The 16,168-nt window shown below is 34.0% G+C and overlaps 1 protein-coding gene across 1 annotated transcript; it reads left to right on the forward strand.

The window, feature by feature from the left end:
• Positions 1-157: 157 nt before the first annotated feature.
• LOC105230772 (E3 ubiquitin-protein ligase Su(dx)) lies at positions 158-11,556 on the forward strand. Its single transcript, XM_049457947.1, has 9 exons — positions 158-555; positions 3,484-3,589; positions 3,821-4,347; positions 4,443-4,585; positions 6,460-7,365; positions 7,439-7,904; positions 7,964-8,810; positions 9,916-10,114; positions 10,190-11,556. Exons 3-9 carry the CDS (start codon positions 3,930-3,932, stop codon positions 10,457-10,459), a joined length of 3,249 nt encoding a protein of 1,082 aa, XP_049313904.1. The 5' UTR covers positions 158-555; positions 3,484-3,589; positions 3,821-3,929; the 3' UTR covers positions 10,460-11,556.
• Positions 11,557-16,168: the final 4,612 nt, after the last annotated feature.

Raw genomic sequence — 16,168 nt, forward strand, 5'->3', positions numbered from 1 at the left:
TATTTTTTAAATATTTATATAAAAATATACTAATTATTAATTTTTTATACTGCAATTAAAATTTTTTTCAAAATGCAACCATGTTAAATTTGAACGAGTCATCGTCATATTCGTTGACTTTAGCGAATCTATGACAATAGGAAAATAAAAAGGCTGCGAATGTCAGATAGAGAACAGACGTTGAAATGAAAGAATTTTTGTGGTGTTCACGGGTCGAAAAGCTGAAAATTTTTTGTGAAAAATAATAACTTTTGGGCTTAAAAACAAAAATAATATTAATATTACATATTTAAAATAGGAAACAGTTAGTGACGTGGTGACTTGTTTATGTTTAGTGAAAAGTGCTACTTGAAATCTTATAAAACTTTTTGCTTGTAATCAAATCATAAATGCAAAAAACCTTTCACATTTTTAATTGTTAATCGAAGAAAAAACAAAAAAAAGGCCCCAAAAAGCCTTAACTATAAATCAGCAATAACTAATAATCTCTTTAATTTATTAACGCCCGAAGTGGTAGAAATTGCTTGGTTACAATATACAACGAAAATTTGATGTGTAAGTATTCGTGCAATTGGATTGTTAAGCGTATAAATTTTCCATCTACAATACCATAAAGTTTTCTATTAGGACCATATTGTTGTTTAGCCAGTATACATTGGTCAATTTAGATGGTTTGGTATGACCTTTGCCTTCATTTTATTGCAAAGTGTATATAAATGTCGCGCATAGACTTGGCAAACAAAATAAAGGGTGAGGTACCCCTCTCATTGGAATGTAAATGCAGCTAAGGTGGTATGGTATTTAGCTTGACATGATGTTGTCTTACTTAGTTGGTCAGTTGGTCGGAAACGTTTCGCATGGTTTGGCAGCCAAGTTTCATAGTTACATATAATCTTTAAGTTTGGCTGGGGTTGAAAGTGGCCAGGTGTTGCTATTCACTTGTTAGCCTTACTGGCCAAGAGAACATTTGTGGTTACGCCTTTGCAATATTTACTTGAAAATATGTACAACATACGCACTAACGACAGCTTTCTAAGGCAATTCTTTGGACAATGTACAAATGTAATCTACACAAATACCTATACATTTTATATACCTACTATACTGTTTTAGGAACCAAGATTCCTTTGTAGCTGTAATGGAACGTACATATGTACTATTCACTATTTTGATTACTTGCTGGTTGTCTTTTTGCTACTTTTGTAGCGCTTCATTTGCCTGCACATACTTTGTTTCGGCAGCTTATCTCCTGTCTGAGCTTAAAAATACTGCTGAGTAAAGTGCATTGACTATGGCGGCGGGGTGGCGGGGACTTTGTTTCTGCGTGACTATATTGCTTTCGTTTTGCCAACAAAAAGTGTACGCTATCAATGACTCGTCGGTAATATACTTATAACTTGCCTTCCTGCCGCCTACATGACTCCGCCTTTGCCTTTGTCTATATGTATGTATTTATAATGTTTGTAAAGGCTTTCGGCGGCATGAAACTGATATAAATAAGTACAATTGTATATATGTATGTACGCTTATAATCATATGTATATAAACTGCTTACGAAACCATTTCACAAAAAATACCGACACTATCGACTTTATGACTTTGATGAGTTGTTCACTCGATTTGCGTGTTGCTGGCATAATGATCCTTGCATGCACTTACATAAATACTTATTTATGCGCACTTATCAATATCCGTTAATTTTTATCATGGACTTTACATTTTCATAGATTATACTTTCTTTACTTTCTGACTTTAATAGAATCTACTTTTGCATTGTTTAGCTTTCTTCCATTGATAAGGCCTGATAAGAGTTGTTAATGTGTTCTTGTATGTGATAAAATTGGGTGAAATCGAGCTGCTTCTGGAAAAAAGCGCTAAAGTTTATAGGCACAGGTGGATTAATCGTCCAAAAAAACAGTTTCGTCAGTCAAATGACGGTTTGATTTTCTATTATCTTACAATAAATATAATGGTTGCCATTCTGATTTTACAAAAGCTGATACCACAATAATCACAAATCAAATTGCAAATGCAGTTGCGATTGTTCTGGAAAACTTATTGATAAGATTCCGTTTAAATTAGAACTCCCATAACCAGCAAATTCAGTGCATTCGCGAATTTTTTCTTGTTTTTTCGCAAAATAGCAGACACCTTACTACATTTCCTTGATATATATATTTAAGATTAATTATTGGTAAGGCAGCTGTCTAAAAATAAATATATTTTTTTTAAATATGTATGCATGTACACACATACCTATATATAAAACTTATTTGGTCAGTGTTATAAATTTTAAACCTCTCAGATAAGCTTCTATAAATATTTTTATTCATATTAAAAGGTTTCTCCATGGCCGCAGTTCTACATATCAGATTTCTTACTTTCACGCACTCAACTCTTTGTTATACCACTTTATTACCCCTTGTGTTATTTCATCATCATATAAGTAAAATTTGACTTTAATTTGCCTACATAATTACTTTCTGTTCCCAAGCTCTCATCAAATGTGCCACATTCGCTATGCTTATCTAAGCGCACGATTATGATTATGAAGTAATGTTAAACGCCAACGCGTGGCTTATCATATAACTAAATTGTCATAAAGTCGAAAATTAACGTGTTTATCAAAAAATAGCAACTAATATTTTAATAAATAATAAGCAAATTTTTTTGTTGTTTTCATATTGCAAATTATCTAGTATGACGCACGAACTTATGCCGGCGAAAGTATGTATTTTGGTAACCGAAATAACGAACAACTATTTACAGTGTGTTTCAAAAGTATAACAAACCATAAATTAACCAAGTTCTTGGATAATTATTGTGGTCTTTATCGTGCTTTTGTCGGTCGTTGGTAGTCCAGTTGAAATTGGTTTACTAAACCTAAACGATAGGAATGAACTTTAAGTAAAAACATATGTTTGTTCCGTTCCTGTGGTGATATTCGTCGCCAAGTGTTCCGTAAAGTTTTCCTTCTGAAAATAGTTGTGTTTTTATTGCAGTTGCAGTTAGAATACGTTTTCGACCGAAGCTAGTTGGTTGTAATATTGGTGGGCATAAGGGCTCCTCTAACTAGCAATATGAAGGTAGAAAGCAATATGAAGGAAGGTAGGCTATACGATATTCGACGCTTGAAATTTTAAAAGCTTTTCGGGGAATAAGAAATGTATAATCCTAACTTTCCTATTTAGACGCAATCGCCCTTAATAAAATGTTTACTCTTTCTTTCCTAACGGTTAAAGTGGTGTGCGCCAAAGTGCTTAAAAATTAACATAAAAAAGCTTTATACATACATATATCACTGTAAAGAATCTTCTTATTTTATTCAAGCTTTTTGTTTTCTTTAGTATGTACATTTACTATAATAACAAATAATATGTCGTGATAATATTTATTACCTACTGGCGTCATAGACATAACGATGCACTATATGCTAGTAATTCCACTGAATGTGAACTAACCTCAGCTCACTTTTCTTTACAGGTTGTTTTCTGTTTGCTGGCAGCGGTGGTGGCCAGACGACGGTGCTCAACAGCTGAATTGTGGAGTGTTTTTTTTGCTTCAGCGAAACGTGTAGAAATAAATATAAGTGAGTGAGAAAAAAAATTGTGTCAACTGCATAATAAATATACGCAATAAATTTAACGTGGTAATAGTACGTAATTGCAAAAACAACAACAACGACAACAACATAAAAAAGAAAATAGTAAAGCGATAATAGCAGTTGGCGCAATTAGCACGTAAATTGTGACAAAAATTTGGCAGTGTTTCAACTCAACGTGTTTTGTTGTTATTATTTCATTTTTGTTGCTGTTAAAAGCCTCAATTCACTTACTACCATACGGTGGTGTGGAAGTGAGTATTAGCACGCAGTAATTGCTGCACGCACAAGTGCTAAAGTGCTAAAATAGAGTTAGTGCCAGACGTTAATGGCCGATGGAAATGTTATGTCAGCAGCTTCCATAGGGCATGCAGCTGCTGACTACTATACAGTAGCACCAGCAACAGCGACAGTGTCATCAACACCAACACCCATACCAACAGCAATAGCAACAGCAACACAGGCAGCCAACATGGCTGGGAATGCCGGTGTAGGTGGCGTCATGCAGACCAGCAGTGGCGTTACCGTTTCAACAGTGGGCAGCAGTATTAATAACAGTGGTAGTAGCATTGCTGGTATTGGTGGCGGCAATGGCAGCGGTGGCATTGGTGGCAATATGGGTGGTAGCAATATTAATTTGAATGCACCCTCAATGGCGACAGGGACAGCTGCAGCGGTGGCAGCGGGCACAACGGCCAGTGGCAGCATTGCCAACAATCAAGGTTATCACCAGTTGAGTGTAACTAGTAAGTTAAAAGTAGAACCAAATATCAACACATACGCAGATACATATTTGCACTAAATAATTTATTGACTACTTTCTTTTGTATACTTGTTTCAGTTGAGGAAGCTTCACTGCGCAATAATGGATTTCTAAAGCCTAATCCTTACGTGGAACTAGTAATCGATAATAAAAGTAAACGTAAAACTGATGTGGTAAAGAATACTTATCTACCGAAATGGAATGAGGAATTCACAGTGCTGGTATGTTGATGAGTAGTATGTTTAGCAATAAAAAATGTAATTCCTATTAACGGGAGACGGACAAACAGGAAACGGAAAACAATGCAGATAATATGGAAAATATTAAAACAAATATTTTAGATGGTATAAACCAATTGTTTGAGAAAATTTCAGAAAGCAGATTCCTATCCAAGGCAGCGCTATAATCTCTAAACAAATTGTTCAGATCGAACTGCTATAGGATATAGCTTTCAAATGAACTGTCCAATCAAAATCACCCACATATACATACATTTGTACACATATATGTACATATAATTTGTAGTTACTCATTGAATTTTAGATAATTGTTGAGAATTTTAAAAGTCAACTTCGACAGCTGTCATTCTGTGCCGTTATTAGAAGTAGATATTGCTGTAATTACATACAAATAGCTTGTTATTATTAAAATGTATAAAGGGCGCTCTTTTATCCGTTGTTGCCATTGTAGATACGAGTATATGCGTACGTTTGTACATATGTATATATGTTTGTAAGCGCATAAATAAACTCAAATACTTATATTCTACACATACACACACACATTCAGTCATTTCAGCTATTTTCCGCTACTTCAACTTTTTTTTATTGATTTCAAAATAATTGCTATTCAACTCACTTCACATTGATTGTCTGTTCACTAGAGCATCTATTGAAAGTGAGTAGCTCTTAGAAAAATCATATTTTTGATAACTTCTGATTTTTATGTGCTTTTTGATGGGCAGGTAAATATGAACGCGTGCCCACTCCTTATTCTCTCAACGAGCTGCGCACACTTCAGACCCACCACACCTTGGTTTTATGGTTTCTCCTTTTTATTTTTTTTGTTTTTTTATTATTATTTTTTTTGATGTATTTGTTTTGAAGATATGCCATTATACACTTGTGTTGTTTGTTTTGTAATTTTATCGGCGAAGTGCGACAATAATTGCTTGAATGCCAAGATCTGATTGCACATTGTTGTTTTTGTTGTGCGTGCGTATATGCTATATTATACTTAAAAGTACGAAAAGTATGTGTGTTACAGAAAAAAGTAACAAAGACATCATTTTTTTGGTCCGAATGCTCCTTACTCCGTTCTTACCTTGCCGATCCACAACTTAGCTCCTTTGTATAATTATCGTGGCTTATAAAGTTTATTTTTAAAACACATAGAAAGAGAGGGTCTTGAACTGCGTAAGTGAGGTTATATTGTAAACTACCAGGATTGTTTCTGGGTTATACTAGAACTAGAGTTTTGAATCGGCTTGGGTTGGAAGTGTGACTCTTTTGGCTATAATTACAGTTGTTGTAGTGCCAGAAAATATTTCCTAGAAGGAATTGAAAAATGCTGTCGAGTTGAGAGGCCCTGGTTGGATATAAGTCGAAATCTGTTCCAGCTATGTGGACCCCACTATAGTGGAAACGGCTTGTGCTTAGGTTTAGCTTCAAAATATCCTATTGGTCTCTCCGAAGCATTGCTTCTCCTCTGCTAAAACTAGAATCGAAATCATAATAACTGGAATACATGGAAACCGTTTTGACTTCAGCAGAAGCAAAAAACTCCTTCAGTGAAACCAGATGAACGCGATGAACGTTTAGCCCGACAAGTTTTAACTGTATTAGTGGTCTCTAAAGTTCAGAATATCTTTATAAATATGCAAAATATCATTAAACAGAAGCATTTTGCTACTTTATCGATCAGGCCGTGAGAGTAAAGTAGGATATCATGAGCTTTAGGTCTCAGGAAAGTCTTCGATGGCACGAGTCCATATTATTATACCTAAACAAAAGACAGATGGACCGACAGCGCTAAAACCAAATTCAAAATAGATAAATATACATACAAATAACCAAGCATTCTTCCCTCTTTTCAGGTAACACCGAACTCCGTGTTACACATCAAAGTACTCGATCACTCAAGCTTTCGGAAAGACACTCTACTAGGCGAGCGCATCATCAATTTAGCGCATGTGCTACAACAGTTAAACGGTCGGTTCGAGTACCTCGAGCTGACTATGGATTTGCTGGCTACTTCCAAATCCGATAACCGGCAAACGAAAATCGGCGAACTCGTCGCAGTGCTAAATGGACTTAAGCTGGAAATGCCCAACGGCGTACAGCAGCAAAACGGCAATGGCATGCAAATGCTGCCGCCCACGATCAGCGGTGACGGCTCGATATTCACGCCTGCCGCAGGCGTACGTGGACGCATACGCATGCGCAATGTTGAGAATGGCGCGCTTATGGCTACGTCAGCGGCGGCGGGCAGTGGTGGCAATATGGCGCACTTGACGGTCGGCGGCGGCTCACGCTCACCTGTTGCCAATGGCAATTTGGAGCGCTGCGGCAGTGGTGGTAATGTGCAGAGTGGAGCCGTGCGGCGTGCCGCGCCACCGCTGCCGCCGCCCGTCTGGGAACAGCAACAGCCAATGCCACAAACGCAACAACAACAACAGCATGTTGCACTACAACAGCAACAGTTGCAGGCACAGCAGCAGCCACATCAATCACAAATGCAAGTACAACGCATGCCATCGATGAATGGCGGCGCCGTGGCGGTTAACGCTGCCGGTGTGCAAGTGCGTCCCATGTCGCAAATGTATGCGAACGGTGGTGGCGCTAGCAGCTTGGCGCCCTTACCGCTGCCGTCACAACCACAACCACCGCAAACGCAACAGCAACTGATGGATAGCGCGCTGTTGAGCTCGGCGGGCGATCAGGGCGCGCTGCTGGCGCAAGGTGCAATGCCTGTGTCCAATGTGGCCGATCAGCAGTTGCAGGTGTGTAGTAGAAACAGTTATTACATACAAACAGTTATAAAATTTTAATATTGTTTCTTTTTTGTAACGGCAGGCTGCTCAAGCGGACGATGAGCCGCTGCCAGCCGGTTGGGAGATACGCTTCGATCAATATGGTCGCCGTTACTACGTAGATCACAATACACGCTCTACATATTGGGAAAAACCGACGCCTCTACCGCCCGGTTGGGAGATACGCAAAGATCCACGCGGGCGCGTCTACTATGTGGATCACAATACGCGCACAACTACCTGGCAGCGACCGAACAGCGAAAGGCTCATGCATTTCCAGCACTGGCAGGGGCAGCGTGCGCATGTGGTGGCACAGGGCAATCAACGTTTCCTCTACTCTCAGCAGCAACAACAACCAACAGCGGTAACAGCCGCTGTGACGCAAGATGATGAGGATGCGCTGGGTCCGCTGCCCGACGGCTGGGAGAAAAAGGTGCAATCAGATAATCGCGTGTACTTTGTGAATCACAAGAACCGCACCACACAGTGGGAGGATCCGCGCACGCAAGGTGAGTTCTTAAAATAGCTGCAAATAATTTTTTATACATTCTCTCCCTTGTAAAAATAGGCCAAGAAGTCAGCCTGATGAATGAGGGTCCATTACCGCCCGGTTGGGAGATACGCTACACCACAACCGGTGAACGTTTCTTTGTCGACCACAATACGCGTCGCACCACATTCGATGATCCGCGACCGGGTGCACCGAAGGGCGCTAAAGGTGTGTACGGTGTGCCGCGCGCTTATGAGCGCTCCTTTCGCTGGAAGCTCTCACAATTCCGCTACCTGTGCCAGAGCAATGCATTGCCGTCGCACATTAAGATCACGGTGACACGTCAAACGCTCTTCGAGGATTCATACCACCAAATCATGCGTTTGCCTGCCTACGAACTGCGCCGTCGCCTCTATATTATATTCCGCGGCGAAGAGGGCCTCGACTATGGTGGCGTGTCGCGTGAATGGTTCTTTTTACTATCACACGAAGTGCTCAACCCCATGTATTGCCTCTTCGAGTATGCAAACAAAAACAACTACAGTCTACAAATTAATCCGGCTTCGTATGTGAATCCCGATCACTTGCAATATTTCAAATTTATCGGCCGTTTCATTGCGATGGCGCTGTATCACGGTCGCTTCATTTACTCCGGTTTTACAATGCCTTTCTACAAGCGTATGCTGAACAAGAAACTAACCATAAAAGACATTGAGACCATCGATCCGGAGTTTTATAATTCATTAATTTGGGTGCGTGATAATAATATTGACGAGTGTGGTTTGGAGTTGTGGTTCAGCGTGGACTTTGAGGTGCTCGGCCAGATAATACACCACGAATTGAAGGAGAATGGCGAGAAAGAGCGCGTCACCGAAGAGAATAAAGAGGAATATATAACATTAATGACGGAATGGCGCATGACGAGGTAAGTGCCCTTCGCTAATTGTATGAACCTGTATGTGGTGAGCGTAGTTGGGGATTGAAAAGTGTATTGATTGTTTATTTAGTGAAATCATAGTCACTAGGGTGGTTGCTGCGGCATAAAATGTTTTAGACCGCACACTTGTTAACTAAGTCTATGAAAATGATTGGATTCCTGTATTAAGAACTAACAGAAGATGATATGTTCCTAAAACCAAATTCTGGGTGATCAAAGAAGCTTCCACAAAATTGCAAAAGAAACCCTTACACAAATTTATTAGGGCTGAATTCAGCTTCTCTTATGTTGTTGTTGCTGTAGCGGTCGAAAACATTTCTGAAGCAATTTCGACGAATGGTGCCGAGTTGGCAGTCCTTGGCCGGCTACGTTCCGGTTACTTAGACCCGACTGACGTGGGAACGACATTAGCTTCGCTCTCTCTTTGTGCGATTTGATGTTGTCCCAAAATTGAAACTACGTAAGTGTCTCTATATAAATTTCGGCAGATCAAGCCGTGAGCTCATTCGTTGAGTATTTGATGAATTGAGATTCACCTAATAGAGATCTCAAATCGTCGAGTACGACGTATGGCGACTCCTTCCTGAAATTTTTAAATTCGAAAAACAAGCTGTGTGAGGTCTTTTAAAGGTTGCTTTCGAGTTCCTCAAGCTCCTCAGCGCAAAACAAGGAAATATTATTTATAATAAATTGGAGTTTAAATTTAGTTTGAACCAATTTTAATATCCGACAAACTTTTGGAATCCTCTATTAAATTAACTGATCCAGATTGAGATATGTGCCGTTGATTTAAAATATGTTCAATTTCCGTAAAAACAGAGTTCTCTCAACAAGAGTTCATAGTCACTAATTAAAGTCTATAAGAACTCAATTTTATTGTTTGTTATAAACTGGTTGAGAATTAATGAAATTTGCAATTGCAAGCAATGAAAATGTGTGATAGTATGAGTGAGACAGCAACAGTAACACAACTCAAATACAACAAGTGTAACAAGAGAATGAGACACGAATGAGCGAGAATGAATCTCTACAAACGACTCACCGCCGATGTGACATAACAAAAAAAACTTACCAAAAAATAAACGCTTTTCAGAGGTATCGAACAGCAGACGAAAACGTTCCTTGAAGGCTTCAATGAGGTCGTGCCGTTAGAGTGGCTCAAATACTTCGATGAACGCGAACTAGAGCTCATACTGTGCGGCATGCAGGATGTGGACGTGGACGATTGGCAGCGCAACACAATTTACCGGCATTACAATCGCGGCTCCAAACAAGTCATGTGGTTCTGGCAGGTACGTAGACAATTTGTTCTTGTATAAGTAACTATGTATTTCATAAATCTCTCTTTCTCGCTCCCACACAAACAGTTCGTGCGCGATACGGACAATGAGAAACGTGCGCGCCTGCTGCAATTCGTCACGGGCACGTGTCGTGTGCCAGTCGGCGGCTTCGCGGAACTTATGGGCTCCAACGGACCGCAGCGCTTCTGCATTGAGAAGGTGGGCAAGGAGACGTGGCTGCCGCGTTCGCATACCTGCTTCAATCGGCTGGACTTACCGCCCTACAAGAGCTACGATCAGCTGGTGGAGAAGTTGACATTTGCCATTGAAGAGACTGAGGGCTTCTGCCAAGAGTAGAGCGCCTAAACGGCTAAGCGGCTGAATGTGGTTTGACAAACGACGCCGCCGGTGCGTTGTTGTAATCAAAACAAACAATATTTTTGCAACGTTATATAATCACAATTGTTATGCAACGAAATGCGCGCGCTGTCATTATTATATTCATGTACACTAGATAGTATGAGTTCCATTTTTCATGTACATACATACACACATACACATGTGCTCCTTGTGTGTATAAACAAATCTGTGGTGATTTTTTGTTTTGCATTCTTTATATATATATTTGTCTTATTGGCGCGCAGTTGTTGTTGCTAAGCTTATTTTCAAACGCATATCATTTCGTTGTTGTTTTTGTGCAAGGGAAACAGAAAACAAACATAAAAAAATTGAAACGAAACAAACAAACAAAAAACTATAAGCGCTTGTTTAATTGTATTAGAAATATATTAGACTTATTATTCATTTTTTAGGAATTTATAATATATAACATTATATACTTATATATGTATATACATATGTATGCAAATGTAGGGAGTTTTTAATCAGTTATACATTTACCGTATGAAATGTAAAACACATTTGTGTGTATGTAGTTGCACATACACACACATATACACAGATACGGTCAAAAAATATATTTCCGCGCATATTTCATGTGCTTGTGTGTGTGTGTGTGTGTGTCTCAACTACCACATAGTAACGTTGCCGTCTTACAGTAAGCACATGCTCCTTCCTAACCTAACTTTAATTTAATATCATTTTTTAGCATACATATATACATATACATACTATATATTAATATATTTGTGCATATTTTATTAAATTGGCATAATTTAATTTTAAATTTGTATATAGCGCACGTTAATGGCATATATTAATGTTAATTTACATTTGATAGTTTGTTATTATGCATACATACAGACGTGTACGCGTGTATGCGTGTATGTATGTATATGTGGTGGCATCTTAGCAAGTTATGTAAGCTAAGCTGTTGAAATTACTTAAGTAAAAATGCATATGTATAATTATTGGCAAAAGACATTCGAAAACAATCTGCGTTAACGAACATTTATTTTAAAAATATAATGAAAAATATATCACAAAAACAAAAACGGGTGTGTATTGGTTTCTGGGGTGTATAAAATTGTTGTTATAATGGTTTACTGCAGTGCTTATATTAAATTGAATATACGAAATGCTTAACTGGTTTTATTATTTTTATTTCCTTTAAAATATTTTACCGAAAATGTTTTGTGTTTGTTAATAATTAAATAGGAACGGGTGTAGGCTTGTTTAGGTATTTTTTCGTATAAATTGTCTTACTTTGGGTTAATAATTTATATATAGCTATTTTTACGCTCGTTAACTGAGTATATCTATTTTAACTACGTAATAAAATATTTATTTTAAAAACAGATTTTTTTATTACACTTTAAATCATTTTAATAAAAAAAAATTGTTTATTTTTAATTTTCTTTTTAATATATTTTTTTTTATTTTTTTTAATATTTTTTTTTTTAATACTTTTTCTTAATATTTTTTTAAATATTTTTTTTTTATTTTTTTAATATTTTTTTTTAATACATACTTTTTTTAAATATTTTTTTTAATGTTTTAATATTTTTGTTTTTGCAAACTTATTTTTTCTTATGTATTCATTTTCATTTATTTTAATTTATTAATTTTTATTATTTATTTTATATTTCGTTTATTTATTATTTCTATTTTATTTTTTATTTTTATTTTTTTTTTTTTAATTTTGCTTTTCTAATTTTTTTGAATTTTTAATGTTTTTAATTTTTTATTTGCATTTGCATTTTTATTTTTTTAATTTTTAATTTTTTTTAATTTTAATTTTTTTTTAATTTTAATTTTAATTTTTTTTTATTTTTATTTATTTTTTATATTTTTCTTTATTTTTTATTCTTTTTTTTTGTTTTTTTTTTAATCTTGGAATGTTTTGTCAAGTTGCCATACGCAATCTCTGTGAGAACTTCCCGGATTTTATTATATTCTACTTTTTGACTATGTATTCGTTTTTTTTAATTTTCCACATGTTTTTAAATTAAGATTTTGGGAAGGAAATGTCATAATAACTATTTTTTTTTTATTTTTTGCTTGCTTGTATTTGTATTTTATTTAATTTATAATTTATTTTTCATATTTTTATTTATTTTTTTTGTATTTAATTTAATTTATAGTTAATTTTTCATATTTTTATTTTTTTAAATTATGAAAAATATTTTCCTTTTTTGTTTTTGTAATTTTCATGGTTTTCACTTAGTAGTTTTAGTTATTTAGTATTTTTTATTATATTTAGTTAATAAATAAAATTTAAATAGTATTTTTTATACATTTTTCAATACTAAAATTTTTTTTCTTATTATTGTGATTTATAAAATATTTATTAATTTATTTTTTTTATATTTCCTCAAATATTTTGTTTATATATTTTTTTTAATTTTTTTATTATTTTATTCTAATCAGATTTTTTCTGCTAATTTATTTAAATTAATTTTTTTAATTTTTACAGAAATCTATTCATATATTTTTTTAAAATTATGAGTTACTAATCAAATCAAATGTTTTATATTAATTTTTTTTCCAAATACATATGTTTTTTTTTAAATATTTTTTTTAAATATATTTTTTTAATATTTTTATTATTTTTTTTTAAGATTTTTATAATTTTTTAAATATTTTATTTTAATCATACTATATCTGGTATTTTTTTTTTATTTTAAAACAAAAAATAATCAGTTACTAAAATTTTGTTGAAAGGTATATTGACAATTTGACAATTTTGTGACAATTTTTCCCCTTTATATTTATTTTTTACTTGCCAATACGTAAATAAATTTTGAAAAAACATACATACGTATGTAGCTATGTTGATTGTGGATTATAAAATATTTACTTTTGTATGTTTTAATAGTTTTTTAAATCTTTTTTAATATTTAATTTTTTTTCAAATGTTTTATTTTGAATATTTTATATTTTTTCAGATATTTTTTTCAATTTCTTATATTTTTCAATTTTTTTTTAATTTTTTAATTTTTTATTTATTTATATTTATTTTTATTATTTTTATCTGGATATATTTTTTTAATATTTTATTTCATTCAAATATTTCATTTTTTTTGTAATTTACTGTTTCTTAATTTGTTTTTGAAAATTATTTTACTTCTGTTGAAAATTTGATTTTTCAAAATTATATTGTTATCAATTTCCATCTCTATTTCATTTTGACCCACACATTTTTATCTTGGTTCCAACGGGAAAACGTGTTATAATTTTGACAATCCGGAAACAACAGTTAGTGCCCAAAAATAAATACTATATAAAGACACCACATCCAGTGAGAGCATGCCATGCTCCTAAAGCTACTGAAATGACGATAAATAATAAAGCAATTTTATATCATTAAACTGCAAAATATGTATTTAAAATAAATAAATATCAATTGACACACAAATCATTTCAAAGAAATTTAGCAAATTGTGTTAGAGAAAAACGGCAAAAAAGAGGATATATGTACATATAAGGGTGGGTAAAAAATTTAAAAATATTCCAATAGCCGAATTTTGTAGAGCAGTAAATTTCCTAGTACTATTTTTTCCCAGTATCAAGCTAAACAAAATATTAAATTTTTTTTGACCCACCCTAATACACATATACATATGTCATGATCGTGAGGAAATTGATACACCGGCAAAACTAAAATTAAGAGTAAAATGAGTAAATGTAGCAAATAGCAGAAATACATACAGGCATATATAATATATAGAGAATATTTGGGATTAGATATGTATATATAAATACCTACATATGTATGTAGTAGTGTTGTTGAAAGTGCATAGCAAAAACAGATAAACGATAAAGGATAGAAATATATGTATACAAATGTAGTTATATGTGTATAAACTATTAGTTACAACAACAATAAAACTACTTAACGAAGTACATATAAAATATAAAAAAATATGTAGCGTGTGTGCGAAAATGAAAATATAAAAAATTAAAAAAAAAAAATATAATCAAAGAAGACATAACAGTAAAATTTAAAATTTCCGTTATTTGCGTTCACTACATAAATATATATTTATAATACATAGTATAGAAAATTAAAAGAATAATACAAAAATATTTTCAAACTAATAATTTATGTTAACTTAAAATGCTTTTTTATTTAGTTCAATGAAACATAACTGTATTATATAAATTTAAATAGTAACAGCTAATGCTTAACGGCACATGTTGTGTGCCAGAGAGAAGAAATAACGAATTAGAGCGTGAAAGAGTTAGCTAGAATAGTGTGTATGATTTACGAATCATTTCAATGAGAGAGAGCGAGAGAGCGTGCTGTTTTTAATAAATTCTATTTAAAATTTATAAATTAATGAATAAAGAACTATATTATTAGAAAAGGTTGATCCAGTCTTTGTACTTCTTGGTGGGTTGCTTATAATGAGAGAGTTTTTTTGTAATAATGGTTGAAGTAAAATAAAAAAAAAAATGTTATAAAAGTCGCTAACTACATTTGTGGGTTTAGATCAAGGCGTACACTGCAGTCAATGACGTTGCAAAGCATTATATGAGTATATCCGTGGCGATTTATTAAAATAGCTTAACTCAACTTGAGTTAATGAGAGTAATTTGAATGCTTCTGACCAATTACTATGTGTAAATGACATATCTTTAAAAATGTCTAGAAATCCCAACCAAGTTTTTAAAACCTACCCAAGTACATTCTTTAGCTTAAGTAGGCTTCAGCTACTACAGTATATTTCCACAAAAAAAAAAAACAGCAACAACACCAACACACTATCTTTACCGTTCATTCCACAGAAGTTTCGGTGTGGAAGAGATTACACTTCTGTATTCTTCCTCAGTTTCTTCCTCAAAGAGAACATTTTTTCCTACTATATGAAGGAGATGTTTTATTATGCTTCTTTATAAAAGAGTAGATAAGGTTTTCGCCACCTTGCATAATTCATATATTGGATAGTCGAAAAAGTCTTTTCGTATTTCTAATCAAACTTCAACTTTTTTTTTATTTATAATGAACTTTAATGAATCAAATATTATTCCATCGGTGTAAAACTTGCATCAGTGTAAATCGGAATTTCCAGAACGGAAGCGAGCGAACCATTGTTGTGCTACACGAACTGATATAGCATCGTCTCCGTAAACTTCACAAATGTTATTGGTGGCTTGCGCGGCATTCCTCCCTTTTTTATACAAAAATTTCAAAATATAGCGAATTTCTTCATTATTTTCACTCATTTTTGAACAGCTGTAACTTTTATTCAACTCCCCGAATTTAATTTTTTAAGTTAAATGAAGCTTAAAATCTTACCTTTCCAACACTATATGTAATGACACAATGTGATTCGTAACACTGAAGATATACGACGTCAACGACATCTATTGCCAAAATACGAAAGAACTTTTTCGACTACATAATATTTTCCACCAGCCACAACTGAAGTAAATCTCGATTCTACAAACCTATAAAATATATGTATATTATTTATTTATTTTATTAACTCAACTGTTAAACCAATTTATATATACATATGTATGAGTATGAGTATGAGTATACTATACATCTACATATGTCCCTTCATTTAAATAAGCATTTTCAATTAAACTGGTGACACACTCCACAAGTGTCTTATGAGGCAAATTAAGTGTTTGAAACTGTTATTTGTAAAATTATGT

Source organism: Bactrocera dorsalis, chromosome 1 (genome assembly GCF_023373825.1).
Source record: "Bactrocera dorsalis isolate Fly_Bdor chromosome 1, ASM2337382v1, whole genome shotgun sequence".
NCBI classification, from domain to species: domain Eukaryota; kingdom Metazoa; phylum Arthropoda; class Insecta; order Diptera; family Tephritidae; genus Bactrocera; species Bactrocera dorsalis.

Coding starts and splice junctions, on each gene's coding strand:
- LOC105230772 (XM_049457947.1), top strand. CDS start 3,930: ATGGCCGATGGAAATGTTATGTCAGCAGCTTCCATAGGGCATGCAGCT. Junction 7,905..7,963: donor GGAGGATCCGCGCACGCAAG/GTGAGTTCTTAA, acceptor TTGTAAAAATAG/GCCAAGAAGTCAGCCTGATG. Junction 10,115..10,189: donor AAGTCATGTGGTTCTGGCAG/GTACGTAGACAA, acceptor CCACACAAACAG/TTCGTGCGCGATACGGACAA.